General features: G+C 37.8%; 1 protein-coding gene across 1 annotated transcript in view; it reads right to left on the bottom strand.

The window, feature by feature from the left end:
• ST13 (ST13 Hsp70 interacting protein) overlaps positions 1-18,597 on the bottom strand; it is a 33,673-nt gene that overhangs the window by 4,357 nt on the left and 10,719 nt on the right. The window contains exons 5-10 of the mRNA XM_080939031.1: positions 13,295-13,361; positions 9,159-9,243; positions 8,915-9,025; positions 6,632-6,734; positions 3,166-3,282; positions 1,455-1,503 (exon numbers count right to left, since the gene is read on the bottom strand). Of these exons, the coding sequence (XP_080795157.1) occupies positions 1,455-1,503; positions 3,166-3,282; positions 6,632-6,734; positions 8,915-9,025; positions 9,159-9,243; positions 13,295-13,361 (532 nt within the window). The remainder of the gene's footprint in view (positions 1-1,454; positions 1,504-3,165; positions 3,283-6,631; positions 6,735-8,914; positions 9,026-9,158; positions 9,244-13,294; positions 13,362-18,597) is intronic.

Raw genomic sequence — 18,597 nt, 5'->3', positions numbered from 1 at the left:
AAAAAATGACTTCGTTCACTCTTCTAAGCACAGTATTAGATTATAAACCCACACTACTTTGTACATGTTACATATGAATGAATGTGTGAGTATGCATGCCTACACATGGACACCAGAAGAGGGCATTAGATTACTTGGAACTGGAGCTGTGGGTATCTGGGCCTGGCTTGCTATCTGTGAGTGCATGAGCAAGGATTGCTAAATTAGGTAGGTGACAAACAAAGGGCACAGAGAAGAGCTCTATCTATTATTAGTTCACATTAGTGAAGCTGCCTCAGGGACAAAGGGAACTGACAACCAGATTTATATTTTAAGCTAGAACAAAGCTATGAGCTAGAATTTTTCTGTCTTCTTAAAGTTGATGAACACATGACATTTTCTAGCTTTGGTCTAAATGGTTCTACCCAAAGAAAGGCATATAGACACTTAACAGATGCCCAAACTCTCCTTAAGAGAAACTAGTTACCAAAAAGTAGAAAACATCCATTTAAACAAAACAAAAAACAAAACCCCTAGAAGTGTATTACTAGATAAACTTCACAATGTCTCCGCATCCTCACCTACCTGAACACTAGATCTTTGGAAACATTCAAAAGCTTTGTTTTGATAATAATCTTTCATTATAAAACATTTCAAGAATGAAAAGAGGGCCTAGAAAGATGGCTCAGACCAAGCTCAGTTCCAAGCATCCAATTTGCAAGGCTCAGAATTGCTTATTAACTCTTAACACCAGTTCCAAGGGAATTCTTAAGCTTGGGGGGGGGAGCACTCACAAGGTCTAATTCACACTCGCACAAAGAACAAACATGTTCTCTTCTCATATTGAACTCAAAATATTTTATGCACAGCAATAACCTGACTTTTTTAGTTTAGGTTTTTTGGGGGGGTGGGTTTGCTTTTAATGTGTAGGAGTATTTTGCCTCCATGTATGTCTATATGTCGCATGCGTTCCTCATGCCTGTGGAGGCCAGAAGATGACAATGGATTCCCCTGGAACTGAAGTTACTGTCAACTGTGAGCTGCTACATGGGTGTTGGGAACTGAACCCTGACCCTCTGGAAGAGCGAGCAGCCCATGCTCTTAACCACTAAGCCATCTCTCCAGCCCTATGTTTTTAGGCAATATCCTCATGAATATAAATATTATCACATGTAACAGGACATAATCTTACTTTGGCAATTTAGAAAGAGATTGCATTATAATTAATTTCTTGAATTATAATACTCAGCCCTCAACACTATTAATTTTTCTTAGTTTTCACTCAAACTATATACAGGAGAGAAATAATGCTGTTTTTCCATAACAAAAATGTTAATGAGAATGAACTTTATTCTCTAAACTTCTTTAGAGTTCTAAGAACTTTCTTTCTCCCTATATACATACACACCTCAGATCCCAAATCAAGATATATCTTAATTTTTCCTTAAAAAAAAAAATAAAATAAAATAAAATACCTGGGAAAGAGCCATACTGAGATCCGGATTGTCTTCTAGCTTCTTCTTCCTTAAAAACAAAATGAAAACAAATTATATAACAGACGAAGAAAAACAACAGCAGCAACAAGAAGAAAGCTTCTCCCCATACCTAACCTGTCCAAGGAAATCAAAAAGAGCAGACAGTAAAACTGACAAGGTTCAAGACGAATGCACTTCCCATCAAGATCCATTTCCAACTGTCACTGAACATTATTTTACTATGATTTCTAGCAGTTTTACTTCTCTGGAGAGTTAAAGCACAAATGGAATTTGCAGTATTCATACACTTATATTTATACAAGCTAAAATTCTCACTTCTTTCCCAACTTCAAAAGGAAAGGGCATACTTAAATTTCTCAGGTTCCTCTCTTCTATCATTCTCCCAGCAAAATGTAAAACAACATGGAAGAAGGCTTCCTGAGCTGGTTTTAAGAAAGGCCAACTAGAGCTTTGATACTGTTAGAAACAATCATGGAGATGAACAGTGTTTCAGTGTACAGCACTTACACAGTATGTGTGAGCCCCCAGTTTAGTCCCCAGGACATGAAAGAAAGGAAACCAAACAAAGCATATACACGTTTATAAATAGTAATAAGACAAATAAATATAATACGTATATTATGATGCTTATTAAATGACCCCCAAATTATGACTTACTATGTAATTATATAACTATATGTCCTTTCTTCCAACAAAAGTTGAAAACAAATAGGTTACAATGGATAAAACCAATTATGTAAGTTTCCTCCAGAGTTAAAACAGTCTAACCTACAAGGAAACTTTCAAGAAGGTAAACTCAAAATAGCTTTAGGAAGTCCCTGCAACTGACCAAATTAACTCGATCCCCTCCCCAAGAGCCAAGCTACAAAGACTCTGAGATCAATAGAGCTGCCTGCAGGCAGTGCAGTGAGCTCCAGGTTCCCAGCCTTGTGAGCTGGATGGGCTTTGGCGATGCAGCTGAGTCATTTCTGCTCCTCCAAGTAATCCCTCACCCATATTCCTGTAAATAACTGATAAAACTCCAGGTTCACCAAGATGGATTTTGTATCTGCACTGTCAATCTGGGGTGAGTAAATAAATGTGTGTAGTGTCTCCCCAGGAAAAGTTTTGTCATACAACACAAATATACAAAGATACATGGGGAGGAAACCAGGAAAAACAAGAAAGAAGACTGTTAAGAATACTGGAACAAACTATCAAGAATCTCTACATTTCTATAATACCCGGGTATAATTAAAAACAGGTAGAATTATCCCCTTAAGATAAGACTATGTAGCCAATTTGGGGTTTTTTTTTTGTTTTTTTAACTTCTTATTTTAAGGTGAAAGTCCTCCCACTTCAGCCTCCTGAATGCAGGCAGGGATTACAGATGTGTGCACATGCACAGCTAGAATTGTTTTGTCATAAATTTGCTGTTGGAAAGAACTCACACAAAATAATAGCACTATCAAGTTTTAATTAGCCTGGCCAGAAAATTTTGAGTTTGAATGGGAGAGGGATTTGGTCTGCTGGGGAAGTACTCTGCAAGTTATACGCTTGGCCAAAATTTGCAAATTTTAAAAGAACTAACATGTAAATTAGTGAAATATAAGCTCATTTAAGATGAAAAATGAAGAGAACAGACTAAAAGACTCCCCCGCAGCCATCAGGCCCTAAAGTCTAATCTACTGGGCTAGCTACAGGAATTTACCCTTTGGGCTCTTTCATGTTCTTCTCGAGCTTTCTTTGCCCTTTCTATTCGTTCTTTTATCTCTCGTTCTTCACGTTTTCGCTCATACTTTCTCCGATGTTCAGCAATTTTTTGAGCCTGGAAAAAAAAAGAGAAGCATAGGAAGTAAGTTTACCTGCCATTTTTAATAGAGGCAAAGGAAGTTTTGTTAAGAGTGACTGTGACTTCATGGTGGTGCAAGCCTTTAACCCTAGCACCCAAGAGGCAGAGACAGGCAGATCTTGAGTTCAAGGTTAGCCTGGTCTATAAAAGTTAGCCTGGTCTATTAGCTCCAGGAAAGCCAGAGCTACACAGAGAAACCCTGCCTCAAACAAACAAACAAACAAACAAACAAACAAACAGCTCTAAGAAATGACAGCTTCATCTTAACAGAAAAATAAAAACCTACCTCATGGAAACTGGAGGGAGAGGAGACACTAAGGAGGTCCTACTCTACCCTGAGAGCTTATAAGCAACTGACAGCACACTGTGTAAAGACTGTCCCATGTTATACAAATGCTGATTTCTGAACCAGCAGAGATCTGACTACAGGACAGACTTTGATATTGCTAAAGCATCAACTATCTTTTAAACACTTCTCTCACCTTCTGATTGGTAAAATAAAACGCTGACAGCCTACAGTAAAGGCAGAAAGTAGAAGGTGGAATTTCTAGTAAGATAGGAACTCTGAGGAAGACAAGTGAGAGAACTGGTGAAGAAAGAAGCAGGCAGATACTACAGAGAGGTAACTAACCAGCCAGGTGGGAGATTTTAAATAAAATAAATGGGTTAATAAGTTATGAACTAGCCGAGAACAAGCCTAGCCATGAGACCTAGGCAATCATGTAAGTCTCCCTGTCATGATTCAGTAGCTGGAAGTCTCAGACAAAGTCCCATTACTTTGGAGGAAGAGGCATTTTCTTTGGTTGCATAGTCACTGGTAAGGTGCCCATGCTCCAGTAAATATCCTCATCCACACACCTTTAAGGAAACCCTAATAAAAATAAAAAAAGAAAAGCAAAAAGGGGAACATGTTATGCTCTAAGGGGAGAGTGGGAAAAGGTACTGGGAAGGAAGAATGAACAAAATACAATATGTGAATGTAAATGAAAACCATTATTACATGTGAACATAAGCAAATGACAGGCTTTAAGAGCAATGTCAAATCATTAGGCACTATGAAACCAGAGTTTAGACATGAAGTTTAAGCAAAATCTTTTTTAAAAACTTTTTTGCAAATGTATGCATGTATGTATGTATATATGTATATATATATGAGTACAATGTAGCTGTCTTCAGGCATGCCAGAAGAGGGCATGAGATCCAATTACAGATGGTTGTGAGCCACCATATGGTTGCTGGGAATTGAACTCAGGACCTCTGGAAGAGCAGTTAATTCTCTTCTAATCTCAAACAGGTGACAAAGATCAAGGATAAATACATGACAAGTTTTAGTACAATTCTAGCTTCTTGGCCTCTTATCTACTATGTATTACTCAGGATTCACAAGTCACAGATTAGTTCAGCAGAAACACTATCATCAATGATATCTGCCACGGGAAGGCAAATACTCCATACACATAACAAGTATTTGCCATAGCCTGCTTAGACTTCCCTCCCCTATGAAATGGGGGACAACATGGTGCTGGGGAGATGGCTCAATAATTTCAAGTACTCACTGCTCTAACAAAAGACCTGGCTTTGATTTTTAGCACCCACACAGCAGCTTATAATTACGTTTAAGATGATCTAATACCCCTTGTGGGAATCACAGGAACATGGTACTCAGACATCCATGCAACCAAAATACCCATATATATAAAATAAAAACTTTTTTTTAAAAACGGGGACAAGGCCAGAAACATTTAATTTTGGACCCTGTAGCATACAGATTTGTGTTAAGTATATGATTAACTCACACAAGGCCCTAAGTTTGAGCCCCTAAAACCACCCAAAGGGGAGAGGAAGAAACAGTCTGAAACAATCCTTTCAAACTGATTTGGAGGTGAGCAGTTGATATTCAGGTGTTACGTTAGTGTCTGTGCAAATATTTATAAGAACTTTATAGTTTATAGTATGCTAGAACTAGTTTGCTAAAACACAAACAAAAAAAAACCCTAGTTGGGCTTAAGCTAGGGGTGGTGGGCAGTAAGAGGACTCAAAGTTAAATCAAAGCAATTGCTAAGAAATATTGATGATGGGCTGGAGAGATGGCTCAGTGGTTAAGAGCACTGACTGCTCTTCCAAAGGTCATGAGTTCAATTCCCAGCAATCACATGGTGGCTCACAACCATCTGTAATGGGATCTGATGCTCTCTCTCTCTCTCCTGGTGTGTCTGAAGACAGCTACAGTGTATTCATATACATAAAATAAACAAAATTTTTTTTTGGTGACTTGAGTTTAATCTCCAGAACCTAATTCAAGAGAAAAATGACTCCTTCAACCTTTCGACACATTATTATACACATCATATATACACAAAACACCACATACATATATAAATGAAAAAAGCTCTAGTAATCAAGTAAGTCTGATAAGTTGCAATTAGTAAAACTCTGTGTTAAACATTTAAGGATAAAGTTAATGTTATTTGTAACTTTTTCTTCCATCCCTCATTCACCTGAATGGGGACTGAACTGAGAACTTTATAATTATATAAGCACTCCACCACTGAGTATCCCCAGTCCAAATTTCTGGGGGGAAAAAAAGGATTGTAGCTGGGTATAGTAACACATTCTTTAAATCCCAGCAATTGGGAGGCAAAGGCAGGTGGATCTCTGAGTTTAAGGCCAGCCTGGCCTACCACTAAATTCCAAAACAGATCTAGACAGTGAGATCCTGTCTCGGGAACAAAACAAATATAAACCTCATTTGTACATAAAGGTTCTAGTCTTTTGATATACATTTTCATTAAAAAAACAAAAAAAAGGAAAAAAACAGGTAGTAGTGGCATGCAGGTGGATTTCTAAAGTTCAAGGCTAGCCTGATCTACAGAGTTCTAGGACAGCCAGGACTACTCAGAGAAATACTGTCTCAACAAATAAAAATAAACTGAAATTAAACTCAGGAAGGCCACACCTTTGTTCCATACTACATAAGGTCAGAGCAGATATGAAACATAATCCTTCCCTCCTTCTTTCCCCTTTTCTTTTTTGGAGACAGGGTCTCTCTTTATAGCCTGAACTAAGAGCTCAAACTGCTTCTGCTTCCTAAGTGCTGTGATTAAAGGCCAGTGTGCACGCCACTTTTCTCACTTTCTGTATAGACCCACTGAAAACTTGGAAAAAAAGTCACAGTCTGCTCTCTAACACAGCATCCAATAATGGAAAAATGACAAATTAATGAGGCTGCTAAGCGAGCATACTGTCAGTGACTAACTTTGACATCCTTCTTCATCCGTGTTTCGGCCAAGCACAGGCCCAGAGTCTTAGGTAATAAATGACATACCCGAGGTTGAACTTCTTTCAGCATTGCACTGGCATCCTCGTCATAATCCAGTGAACAGGCAAGGGCAAGATCACGAGCTGCTTCTTCCCAGTGACCCAGGAGTCTAAAATAGATACAAACTCTCACAAAATGTACAGTACCAAAAAAGTTTTCAGTTAATTATTATCCATAAATTCTTATCAATCAATTCTAGAACTGTGTAGGAATTAGGCAGTGGTGGTGCATGCCTTTGATCTCAGCACTCAGAGGCAGAGGCAGGCAGATCTCTATGAATTCCAGGCTATCCTTGTCTATAGAGCAAATTCCAGGACAGCTGGTGCTACACAGAGAAACCCTAACTCAAAAAAAAAAAAAAAAAAAAAAAAAAAAAAAAAAAAAAACCAGTGATGAAACTGAAATTCCCACAATGACAATTCTAAGCTGGTTCTACCACTATTCTTAGTTGAGAGTACTGACATATTTAGAAGGTAAAGCAGCTAGGTTTTAACATGAAAGGTAGTTCATGTTATTTTCTATGTAGGACTGAAGGAAAAGACATGCAACATGGGCCTGCTTTACTTCTGTTTTACATAACAAAATCTAGTACTCAGAACAAACTGGGGGTAAGGGTGGGGGGGCCCAGTAATCCCAGCACTCAAAGGCAGAGGAAGGCAAAGGTGAGTTCTAGGCCAACCTGGTTTACAGAGTGAATGAATTTCAGGACAGCCAGAGCTGCACAGAGAAACCCTGTCTTGGAAACCCCCCAGACCCCACCCAAAACAAAAGAAATGCTTGGAGAACATGTACACCATGGCGTAAAATCCTCCCACCACCCAAGGCAAGTAAGATAAAAATGGAAACACAAACTTTAAACCTAAATATAAGCAAAAATGAGACTATCACACATTCACAACATACACACATATACAAAAATTGAAACTATCTTCCTAATATTTTCTTTTGGCGATGTATTTTAAATGGGATGTGTTCTTAAGGACACTCCTGAAAGCCAAGAAAGCCTTCGAAGTTTACTTGGACAGTATACTGTGCTAACTAAAACACTATCACTTATATGAAATGTTTACAAAATTAAATAGAAATAGAGACTTAAAAGGCAAACATTTTTTAATAGAAAATCTCAGCATAAACTCAATTTATAAATTGTTAATTCAAATCATGAATTTATAAAGGTATTGTTTCCTGGTTGTGTTCACTGTAAGAAGCATTAAGTATATGTAACCACACAAATTTTAGTGTCCACAAAATGAACTATGGTTTCTTAGAAAAATAGCTTATTTGAAATCTGTAACCAGATAGCAAAGTGCCATTTGAAGACTAATGTCTGATTTCAAAAAAAGTCAACAGCAATGTGTGAGGTTTCCCTGTACCACACAGCAGCAATACATTTACCTTTTACCTCTTTGACATGCCTTCAAATAAATCTCTACTGTCATCTAACAGTTTTGTTAAGAACATCCATTCTTATTTCTACTCAAACTTCGCCTACATCAACTTCTCAATCCACTTCAGTCATTGTACTTCGGTAAGACAAACATTAAACAGTAAGTTCCAACACTATGAATGATTATTAGACTGGGTAAAAATTGATTCTTTATCTAGATCTTTTTAAATGTCCCAATAATGAATAACAACATTTCAGGCTAGGTTATTTAATATCTCTTCTTGTACTCTTATTGGTAAAGGAAAACCAGGTTGTCTTGTATGTGCCTATGTGACTTAATTAATGTTGAGTGGTTTTCCGTGAGAAGAGTGAAATCTTTTCTCATTCCTTTTCTTAATTATCCATACTGAACACATTACTGTGAAATAAAAGCTCTTAGATAAAATCTGAACAAAACATATTAAAACAGACTTAAATTAAGTCTTCGAAATTGGTTAAATTTGACTATTTTGTGCCCGTGTGTGTGTGTGTGTGTGTGTGTGTGTGTGTGTGTGTGTGTGTATACAGTCTCAAAAACCATTTCTCAGGTGCAGTCAACTTCTGTTTCTGGATGCTACCCTATAATTCACCATGTATGCTACAGACACACTGACCTGTTTCAGCCTCCACAGCACCACACCCAGCATTTGGTGGGTGATGCAACACATTGAGGCAGGGTTTTTCTCTGTAGCCCTGGGCTCTCTAGACTCCAGGCTCATCTTCCAACTCAAGAGATCCACCTGCCTCTGTCTATCCAATGCCGTTGGGATTAAAGGAGAGTGCCAACACCACCTGGCCACACCCAGTGTTTCAGCTCATGAGTTCCACCATTTAAACTCGGCTCTCAGTCTGTGCTCACTTACCTGTATGCTTTCCCTCGCCATTTGTACGGCTGAGCTGAATCAGGGTTTATCTCAATAGCTCTGTCACAGTCTCTGATGGCAGCATTTGGCTTCTGTAATTTGACGAAGACACTAAAAAACAAAGGCATTATTAAAAACAACTTCATTTGAAATAAAACCTTTGAGATTGCTACAAAATCAAAGTTACTTTAACAAGTGAGTGTAAGAAGTCTACAAAAGGTACTTTGTACTTCAGTGTTCATACCTGGCTCTCTTAGCATACAGAATAGCCAAGCGAGGATTCAGCTTGATGGCATCTGTGAACAAGTCAATGGCTTTCTGGAGTTCACCTGAAGTAAAAAGAAGACAACGATGCTATTAAAAGATTTTGATTTATCTAAGAATTATACATAATTTCTCAGTCTACTTGAGAGAGAGAGAGAGAGAGAAGGGGGGGAGAACAGACTAGTATAGAGATAGGAACAGTACTTTCCACCAAGCATGTTTAGTAGCCAGCATTTTAACATTTTTAAAAAATAGTGAGAGGCTAGAGATACCGAAACAGCACTAATTGCCAGAAGTCCCAGGTCCACTTTCCAACACCCATATTTTGGCTGGCAACCAGTCACCTATAACCCACATTCCAGGAGATCAGATGCCGCCTTCTCACCTCCATGGCACTAGACACTCAACAAATATACAAAATGTCAAAACACCCAAACACATAAAAAAGTTAAAAGTAAATATTTAAAAAATCTAAAACATAGCTGGGGAGTGGTGGCACATGGTGTTAATCCTAGCACTTGACAGGCAGGGGACACAGTGATCTCTAAATTTGAGGCCAACCTGGTCTAGTCTACAGAGGGAGTTCCAGGACAACCAGACCTACATAGAGAAACCCTGCCCTGTAAAACTTATAAACGAATAAATAAACGCAGACTGATTCTATAGGACTCAGTTTTACTTGATAAACTAAAGAGGATAAAGTGTCAAAACTAATTTCACAGGATATGAAAACTACAGTTTTCTCTTTTTGAAATATACTGTTTAAATGAACAAAAATAGACATTTAAGCCATTAAGAAGCTAATCTTTATTCACAGTTACCATTATTTATTTATCTATGTGTTTGTATAAATGTAAATGAACACGCTGGAGAGTGCTCACAAAGGCCAGAAGTTGACATTTGATCCCTTCGAGCTGGACTTATGAGCATCTGTGTGCCACTTAACATGGATGGTAGGATCCTAATTCCAGCTCTTGCAACAGAGTGGCAAACATTCTTAATCATTGAGCCATTTCTCCAGCCCCACATTCTTAGCTTTCTATGTAAAGAATCGCATTCAGTTATTCTTATTTGTGTATGCATATATGCAGAAATCAGGGCCATGTTCAGAAGTTTATTCCTTTCATCATGTGAGTCCCAGGGATTGAACTCAATTTGTCAGGCTTAGCAGCAAGCACTCTAGTTGGCCCAAAACGTTAATTAAAAAAACAAAACAAAAAAACCAAAAAATGGTCTTTTAAGAGAAGCTCAACAAACACAAAAGTTTAGTGCATATCCAGTTTAATTTTCAAGGCAAGTCAATACAGAACTTTAAAATAAATGTCAAATTGTTGAGAAAAGTATTTACCCAATTTACCAATCAATCTAAGATTTCAACAGAATTTACCAAAAAAAAAAGTCTTAATAATCCCAGCCTTTGAGAAGGTGCACTTCTGCAAATTCAAGGCCAGCCTGGTCTATATAATGAGTTCTAGGATAGACAGGACTACATAGTGAAACTGTTTCAAAAATGCCACCCCCACTAAAAGCCTTATTAATGTACTACAAAAATATATGTTATACAAGTAATTCTTTCTGGTAACAACCATGTTCAAAACTAAAATTTTACCCCAGTATCAGGATTCAAACTTAGGGCTTTACATAATTCCACACAAATGCTCTTCTACTCCAGTACCCGATAAATAGCTAATTCCCACTCGATATTTAAATCTATCTTTTATCCCCATCTCCCTGAACAAACTACACAACTAGTATAAGAAAGGTTTTTCATATTATTTCTGAGGGGGTGGGGCACACTAACAGAAGTCAAGAAACAACTTGAGTGAGTGGATTTTTTTCTACTTTGTGGGTTCAGGTCATTTGGACTAGTAGCAACACTATGTATACCTCATACCCACTGAGCCACCTCACACACTGGCTGCTAGTAAAAGCTTTAATGAAATAACATCTGTGTGTACACACATATATATATATATAAACACACATACGTATTATATATATGTAACATAATATGTATTATATATAATATGTGTATACATACACACACACACACACACACATATATATATTCACACACATATTAAAAGACTGCAAGTGTGTGTAACTTCAAACAGGCAAACAGCCCCTTAAGAGGCAGAACAATTAAAATTAATATGAAAAAGGACTAATATGGAGGCTGTGAAAATGAGTTTGAATGCAAGGTGAAATCGGTGAACAACTTTACGGGAAGTAATAAAGCACAAGTCTAAGGCAGTGAAAGTGTGATTAGAATTTTTAAAAAAGGTTTCCAGGGCGACCTGGCAAGATGGTAAAAGCAGTTTGTTTAACATTGAAAAGAGAGAACCAACTATACAAAGCTTGCCTAAGCATTCATGTAAAAAGGTGTGGGATCTCAATTACACAGTAGTTCATGTTAACCATCCTAAGAGCATGAACTCCATCCATCCCACTGCAGGGAGTGTGGGTGAGTATGCATTTGGAGTCAACAGGATAATAACAAAGCTGTATATGGTGGCACATACCATATACAATATTACAATCCCAGTAATGAGGAGACTGAGAAGCAATAGGATCAAAACTGGAGGCTTACCTAACTATCAAAAGGACACTGTCTAAAACACAAAAACAAAATCTAAAATATAGATATTTACAGAGTCTGACACAATAGATAGGAACATCATGATAAATCTTCAAATGTTATGTAAAGTACTGGTCCTTAAAGAAAACAATAGTAATAACCAGAGTTCTTGGGTGTGAAGGTAGAACATGACTTTAATACCAGGCAGAGGAAGGTGGATCTCTGTAAGTTCTAGGCCAACCTGGTCTATATAGTGAGTTCCAGGTCAATTAGAGCTACATAGTAAGACCCTGTCTCAAAAAAATAAAAAGGACATTCAGTAGAATACAAAGAATAAACAGGCAACAAGGACCTAAACCAAAAAAAAAAAAAAAAAAAAAAAAAAAAAAAAGGTACAATGAGGTAGGGGAGGTGCCAAAGCCTAAAACCCCCATCACTCCTGAGCCTGAAGAGGAAGATCTTGAGTTCAAGGCCAGCCTTGGTTACAGAGTGGAAGTTCTAAGCCAGCTTTACATACACAGAGACAGAGACTACCACCAAAAAGTCAAGTAGCCAATATGGAACAACACTGTTAAACTCATCCTCAAATAAACTTTAGTCATCTTCTAAATCAAGTGCAAATGTGCATAAGACATAGTAACTATGAGTGACAGCCACCCACGTTATGACGCAGTCTCCATCAAATGTTAATAAGACACAGTAGTCACAACAGCCCCAAGTTTATGATCACTTACTTGTTCTAACTGTAATTAAACATAATATTAACCTTGATAGTATTTTTTTAAATTACATTCTTAGGGGCTTTAGAATTGGCTCAGTGGTTACAAGCACATGTTGCTTTTCTAAAAAAACAAACAAACCCTATTTTCATTCCCAGCACCCACATGGCAGCTCATATCACTGGTAACTCCAGTTCTAGGCAATCAGACACCCTGTCTTCTGGCTTCTACAGGCATCAGGCACACACATGGTGCATACACAACATACATGCAGACACAACACTCAAACAAAAAAATTTAATTGAAATTTTAGCAAGGGTGGGAAGGAGCATGCCAAAGAACACATGAGGGTCAGAGGACAACCTGTAATAGTGGGTTTTCTTCTTCTACCATTTGGGATCGAACTCAGGCCAAGTAGACTTGCTATGGATCCTTTTACATGTTAAGGATCTTTCTGCCACCAATAGCAAGTTTTGAAGACCTAAAATGCAGGGACTCTATTCCCATCCTAACAAGTGTTTGGCCTACAAATACCATTTATCAAAGGTATCACCATGTCAAGTTAGGGATTATCAGGATATTTCTTTAAAAAGGCCTTGACAGATACAAGAAGAGGCTAAGTCAGACTTGTCCATCCTAAGGCAACGTCACTGATGCTGAATGATTTTAGTCTCTTTGCCATGAGGAAGGTGGTGGCTGTAGGATCCTAACATCTTCAGTCTAGTAAGATAAACTCAATCCCTTCATGTTACACTATTAACAGTCACTGCAGTAGGGAAAGAATCCATTATAGAAATACAGTAAAAGGGCCCAACTCACCATCATTTAGAGCGTCAATGGCGGCCCCTTTCTTTTCATTTGCTTCATCCATCATCTCTTCAGTTATCTAACAGGAAACGAAAGGTTAGCTCAGTAGTGAAGCAAGCATGAGAATAAGTGATTCAGACTGTCTTACAGGTGACACAAGAGTCATGATCCAGACACTCATGCACTTACCTCTCTAGTGAAAACCTATAGAGAATGAATGTGTTAACCTTTTATAATACTGAACACATTGCAAACTGTGCCTTAGATATGACTTCTGTTTTGTTTCTTTCTAACCATCTTTCCACATTCATGAGAACTACCCATAAAAACTAAAACCAGTCTCTTCATAAAGGAACTAGTGCCTTTCATACTCCAATCATATGATGTCTTAATCCTTTATTGCCATAAAAATATTGTGAGTCCCTATCCTACTTATGAGCACAAATACCAACAACAATGTTGACAGCACAAAGATTAACAAGAACATATGCTAAACATTCAAAGTCAAATGTTTGGTAATAAGTTAAGCACTTCTACCTGTGAAACAATACCTGCAGGTGCTGGTTAAGAAAATGATCTCTGTCAAACATTAAAAGCACACCTTTAATCCCAGTACTCAGAAGGAGCAAGAGAATCTTTGAGTTCAAGGCCAACCTAGTGTACATGATTAAGTTCCAGGACTAATAGAGCAATATGTAATATAGTAAGGCCCTGCATTGGTGGTAGTGGTAGAGCAGGAGGGAGATAGAAATGAGTTGCTACATCTCAGAACAGAAAAGTTAGCTATCTTTATATCTAACTAGAAAGTTCAAAGAACTGACAAGTTACTCAATCTGTAAAACAAGAATACAAAAACACTAAGCAAAGCACACACCTTGAGATTAGTATTTAGGAGGTAGAGGTAGAGGTAAAAGGATTGTACAATATTCTAGGCCAGCCTGGTTTACTAAGACCCATATGATACAAGAGCAACAAGCAAAGTCAATTCTTGAACACCACAAAAAACTGCATGAAACTGAGCCTATAACACAATATCTAAGACCACACAAGACTTCCACAAACATAAAAAGACTTCCAAGAAAATTTGACATCACATATATAAAAATGGTTATATATCTATGTACAGCACTAGACATACAAAGAAAATGTGGTATTTGTCTCTGAGTTTGGCATATTTCACTTACTATGATTTTCAAGTGGACCTATTTTCCAGCAAACAATACAATTTCATGCTTCATTTTAGTAAAAATCCAGTGTACACACACTATTTATCTCCATGATGGTTTGAATGAGCTGGCTCCCACAGGCTCATTTATTTGCATGCCTGGACTAAGTTTACAAACTGGGAAGGATTAAGAGGTATGTCCATGTTGGAGTTGATGCATCCTTGAAGGTTTGTTACTCAGGGTGTGGTCTTTGAAATTTCAAAAGCCCATGCCAGGTCCAGTGCCTCTCTCTGCCTGCTGTCTGAGGCTCAGAATGTACAGCTCTCAGCTACTGCTCCAGCAGCCTGTCCCTGCATGAACTAACCCTCTAAAACTAGAAGTAAACCCTCAATAAAATGCTTTCCTTTCTAAGAGTTGCCTTGGTCATAGTCTCTTCACATCAATAGAATATTCCACTCACCTACTGACAGGCAACAAGTCCCTAACTTGTCTATTGCAAACAGTGCTGCAATAGACATGGCTATCCAAGTGTGCCTGTTAAATGTTGACCTACATGCCTGTATTCAAGAGGGGAATAGAGAAGGGAGTCAAAGAACATGACATGTCAATCTGTCTTTATTAGGAAATAAATGAAAAGGACAAACATTCTGATTTGATCAGTATAGTATACATATTTATTGAAATTAGCATGCTTAACAAATAGTTTTATATTAAATAGAAAAATAAATTTGTTAGATCTGTATCATGTTAACTGTATTCACTAAAATATTCTGATATATTTCTAAGTTATTAATTGAATTCAAAGCCAACAAAAATTCACTTGGCAAATTAAAAAAAAAAACATTTTAAAAAACAAAGTCAGAAACTGTTCATAACAGCAGGCCCTACACAAGGCCAAGGTAATTTTTAAAAATTAGCAAAAATTTAAAAACTAAGTTGGGCAGTGATGGTACATGCCTTTAATCCCAGCACTCGGGAGGCAGAGAGAGGCAAGTGGATTTCTGAGCTCCAAGTCAGCCGGGTCTACAGAGTGAGTTCCAGGACAGCCAGGGCTAGAGAAACCCTATCTCGAACAACAACAACAACAAAAGGCACAAATAAACAAGAAAACCGAGAGTAAACGAAGGCTGCAATTCAGGGTAAGCAAGCACTCAATCTACATTCACCTTTGTAGCAAAGGTCAACCCTAATACCCTGGTGTTTTGTTTTTGAAGCTAATGGAGAACACCACCCACAAAGAATACATTCAGAGGAAGACAATGCAGATGGGTTAACAAGACATACTTCAAATGAATTTCAAACTTGAAATGTCTACAACTGGCAAGACCACATAGTAAGCAAAACCTAAACCTCCTTCACACAAGGGGATCAGTTAAGTAGCGATGGAGAGGGGAAAGCACTCCTGAAAATCTACATCTCACCTGGAAGTCTCAGCAGGCAAAAGTATTGCCACTTAGCCAGTCTCATCTAAGTACACACATACAAAATAAAATGAATATTAAAAAGAATGTTTTAAAAAGAAAAAAAAGCCAAACCATAAAGCCACTTGAATTCTGTATTACCAGTGTCAAAAGCTATCCTAAGAATTAATTGACAGCCTCAACTCAGAGCTTTGATGGAAGCAAATACATTTCTTCCAGAAAAAGCCTAGTATCTATTCAGACCTTGAAAATTATCCACAGGAAAAATTTCAGAGAACTTGTGGTCAAAATACTACATAGAAGCAAGATACAGTGTGAACTTTGGTAATCCTAACACCCCAGGAGGTTTTCCTGAGTTTGGAATCCACCATGGGTCAAAAAGGAAGACCTTACTGCACAAAAATAAATCTTAAAATTAATTTGCGTATTAAGACATAAATAACCAAGGAACTCTGAAAAAAAGAATCAACATAAAACTATCAAGATAAAACCAAACAATGAGATGTGAAGTGGGAGAGATGAGACACAGCAGTCAAAGCCAGCAGTGACAGAAAAGGACAGGGGCGTACATCCAGTCATGAGTCATGATTCCAGAGTAAGAGTACAACAGTGAAGCACTATTTGCAAGAAATAATCATTTAAAATGTTCTAGAACTAAAGAATGTTAACCTTAAAATGACAGGGTAATTCAATGAATCCCAAGAAGAAGAGGGAAAAGAGACAACTACAAACATCAGTCAACAGTGTGTACATTTTTAAAGGGTTGTTTTGTTTTTTTTGTTTTAAATAGTGACCCAAAGTACTTAACAAAAGGACATGGAATTTAGAGGGGCAGCAATGCTAAAAACACTACTGAAGGCCGAGCAGTGGTAGCAAAAAGCCTTTAATACCACCACTTGGGAGGCACAAGCAGGAGAATCTCTGTAAGTAGTTGAAGGCCAGCTTGGTCTACAGAGCAAGTTCCTATGTAGAAAAACAAAACAAAACAAAAAAAAAAACTAAACAAAAAAAGAAAGTTATTGAGGAGTTAGGAGAGATGACTCAATTAAGAGTATGGCTGCTCTTCCAGAAGACCTGGGTGCAATTCCCTGCACCCAGGTAACAGCTCACAATTCTTTATAATTTCAGTTCCAGAGAATCCAACACCCTCACACAGATATACATGCAAGCGAAACACCAATGCAAATAAATAAAAATCATTAAAGTTTTTTTTTTTAAGAAAGCTATTGAGGGGGCTGGAGAGATTGGTCAGAGGTTACGAGTGCTGACTGCTCTCCCAGAGGTCCTGAATTCAGTTCCCAACAACCAACCGCATGGTGAGTTATGACCATCTATAATGAGATTTGGTGCCCTCTTCTGGTGTTCAGGCATACCTGCAGGTAGAAGACTACATATAATACATATGATATATATTATGTACATAAAATCTTTTAAAAAATATTAAAAGGCATTTTTAAAAGCCTAAAATTAGATACCACATTCATGAATGACCTCAATAATGAGAGAAATTCTTTCCCCAATTTGACTTAAATTTAATGTAACCCTAATCAAATCTCCCTATCCTTTCCCTTTCTCACCCCCCAAACTCCTGTGAGGGAGACAGAAGGGGAGGGGGAAAACAACCAGACTGTGAATGAAAATAACTATGCTGGGACCCTGACAATCTAATTCTAAAATTTATTTGAAAAACAAAACAGTAAGAACAACTAAAATAGTCATCGTTTTATGGATCCGTGTCCAGGCAGACAACACTTAGTATACTTCTTCATAAGAAAATGTGGCATTAGTATAAAGAAAGCAAATAAGACACACAGAACAAAAGTCCCCAGGGGGCCAAACACAGTAAACAGTATGCCAGCACTGATGGAACGAAACTTCAATAAACGTTCTGCTGAGTAAATTAACAAAAGGCAAATAAAGCTTTAGAGTCAGACATGGTAGTGCATGCCAGTAACACTTGGGAGACTGAAACTATTAAGATCACCTTGTTTGAGGACCGTGTGGGCTATATGAGACACACACACACAGAAGGAGGGGGGCTAAGATATAGGTGGTCTGAGCGCAACTAAGCCCTGGACTTCATTCCATAAAATTGGGCAAGACCTGTATATACAGCATTTGGAGATCCAAGGCAGAAATTTTCAAACCAACCTGGGCTAAGAAACCCTATCATAAAAAAAGGTGAAGATGGGGTAGAAATATAAGAAAGGAAAAGACAACTTAAGAAAAACTTGAGAAAAGGTCTGAACAGGATTGTGCAAATACCCACTGATGACCAAAATAGATCAGAATATAGTCAGCTGTATTAGAAGTCAGCTCAAAGCTCCAAATACAGACTACCTCACACAAGATTAGCAAAGATAACTGAGGATAGCTGGTGCTGAAGGTCCAAAATCTTAAGCTGCAGTCATTACATTACTATTTGTAAACAACTTTCTTTAGCAGACACCATGAGACATTGTAAGACATACTGGGACCTTCTGGAAGGCCACTACTCATTGTTAATTGAAACTGTAGTCTACACTTTCTTTCCAAGTATCAGTTTTCAGCTCTTTGAGGAGAGGCTCCTTATGACAAAAGCATTTGAAAAATAATGTGCCACTACATATTCCATCAAAAGATAATTCTAAGCCCGGTATGGTGGTACCCGCCTTTAATCTCAGCACTTGGAAAGCAAAGGCAGATGAATTCAAAGTCAGCCAGGGCTAAAGAGAAACCCCATTTTGGG

This window comes from Micromys minutus (assembly GCF_963924665.1).
Source record: "Micromys minutus genome assembly, chromosome: 27".
Taxonomy (NCBI): Eukaryota; Metazoa; Chordata; class Mammalia; order Rodentia; family Muridae; genus Micromys; species Micromys minutus.
Note: the sequence above shows the minus strand (reverse complement) of the source record. Positions and strands in the feature narration are given on the sequence as shown.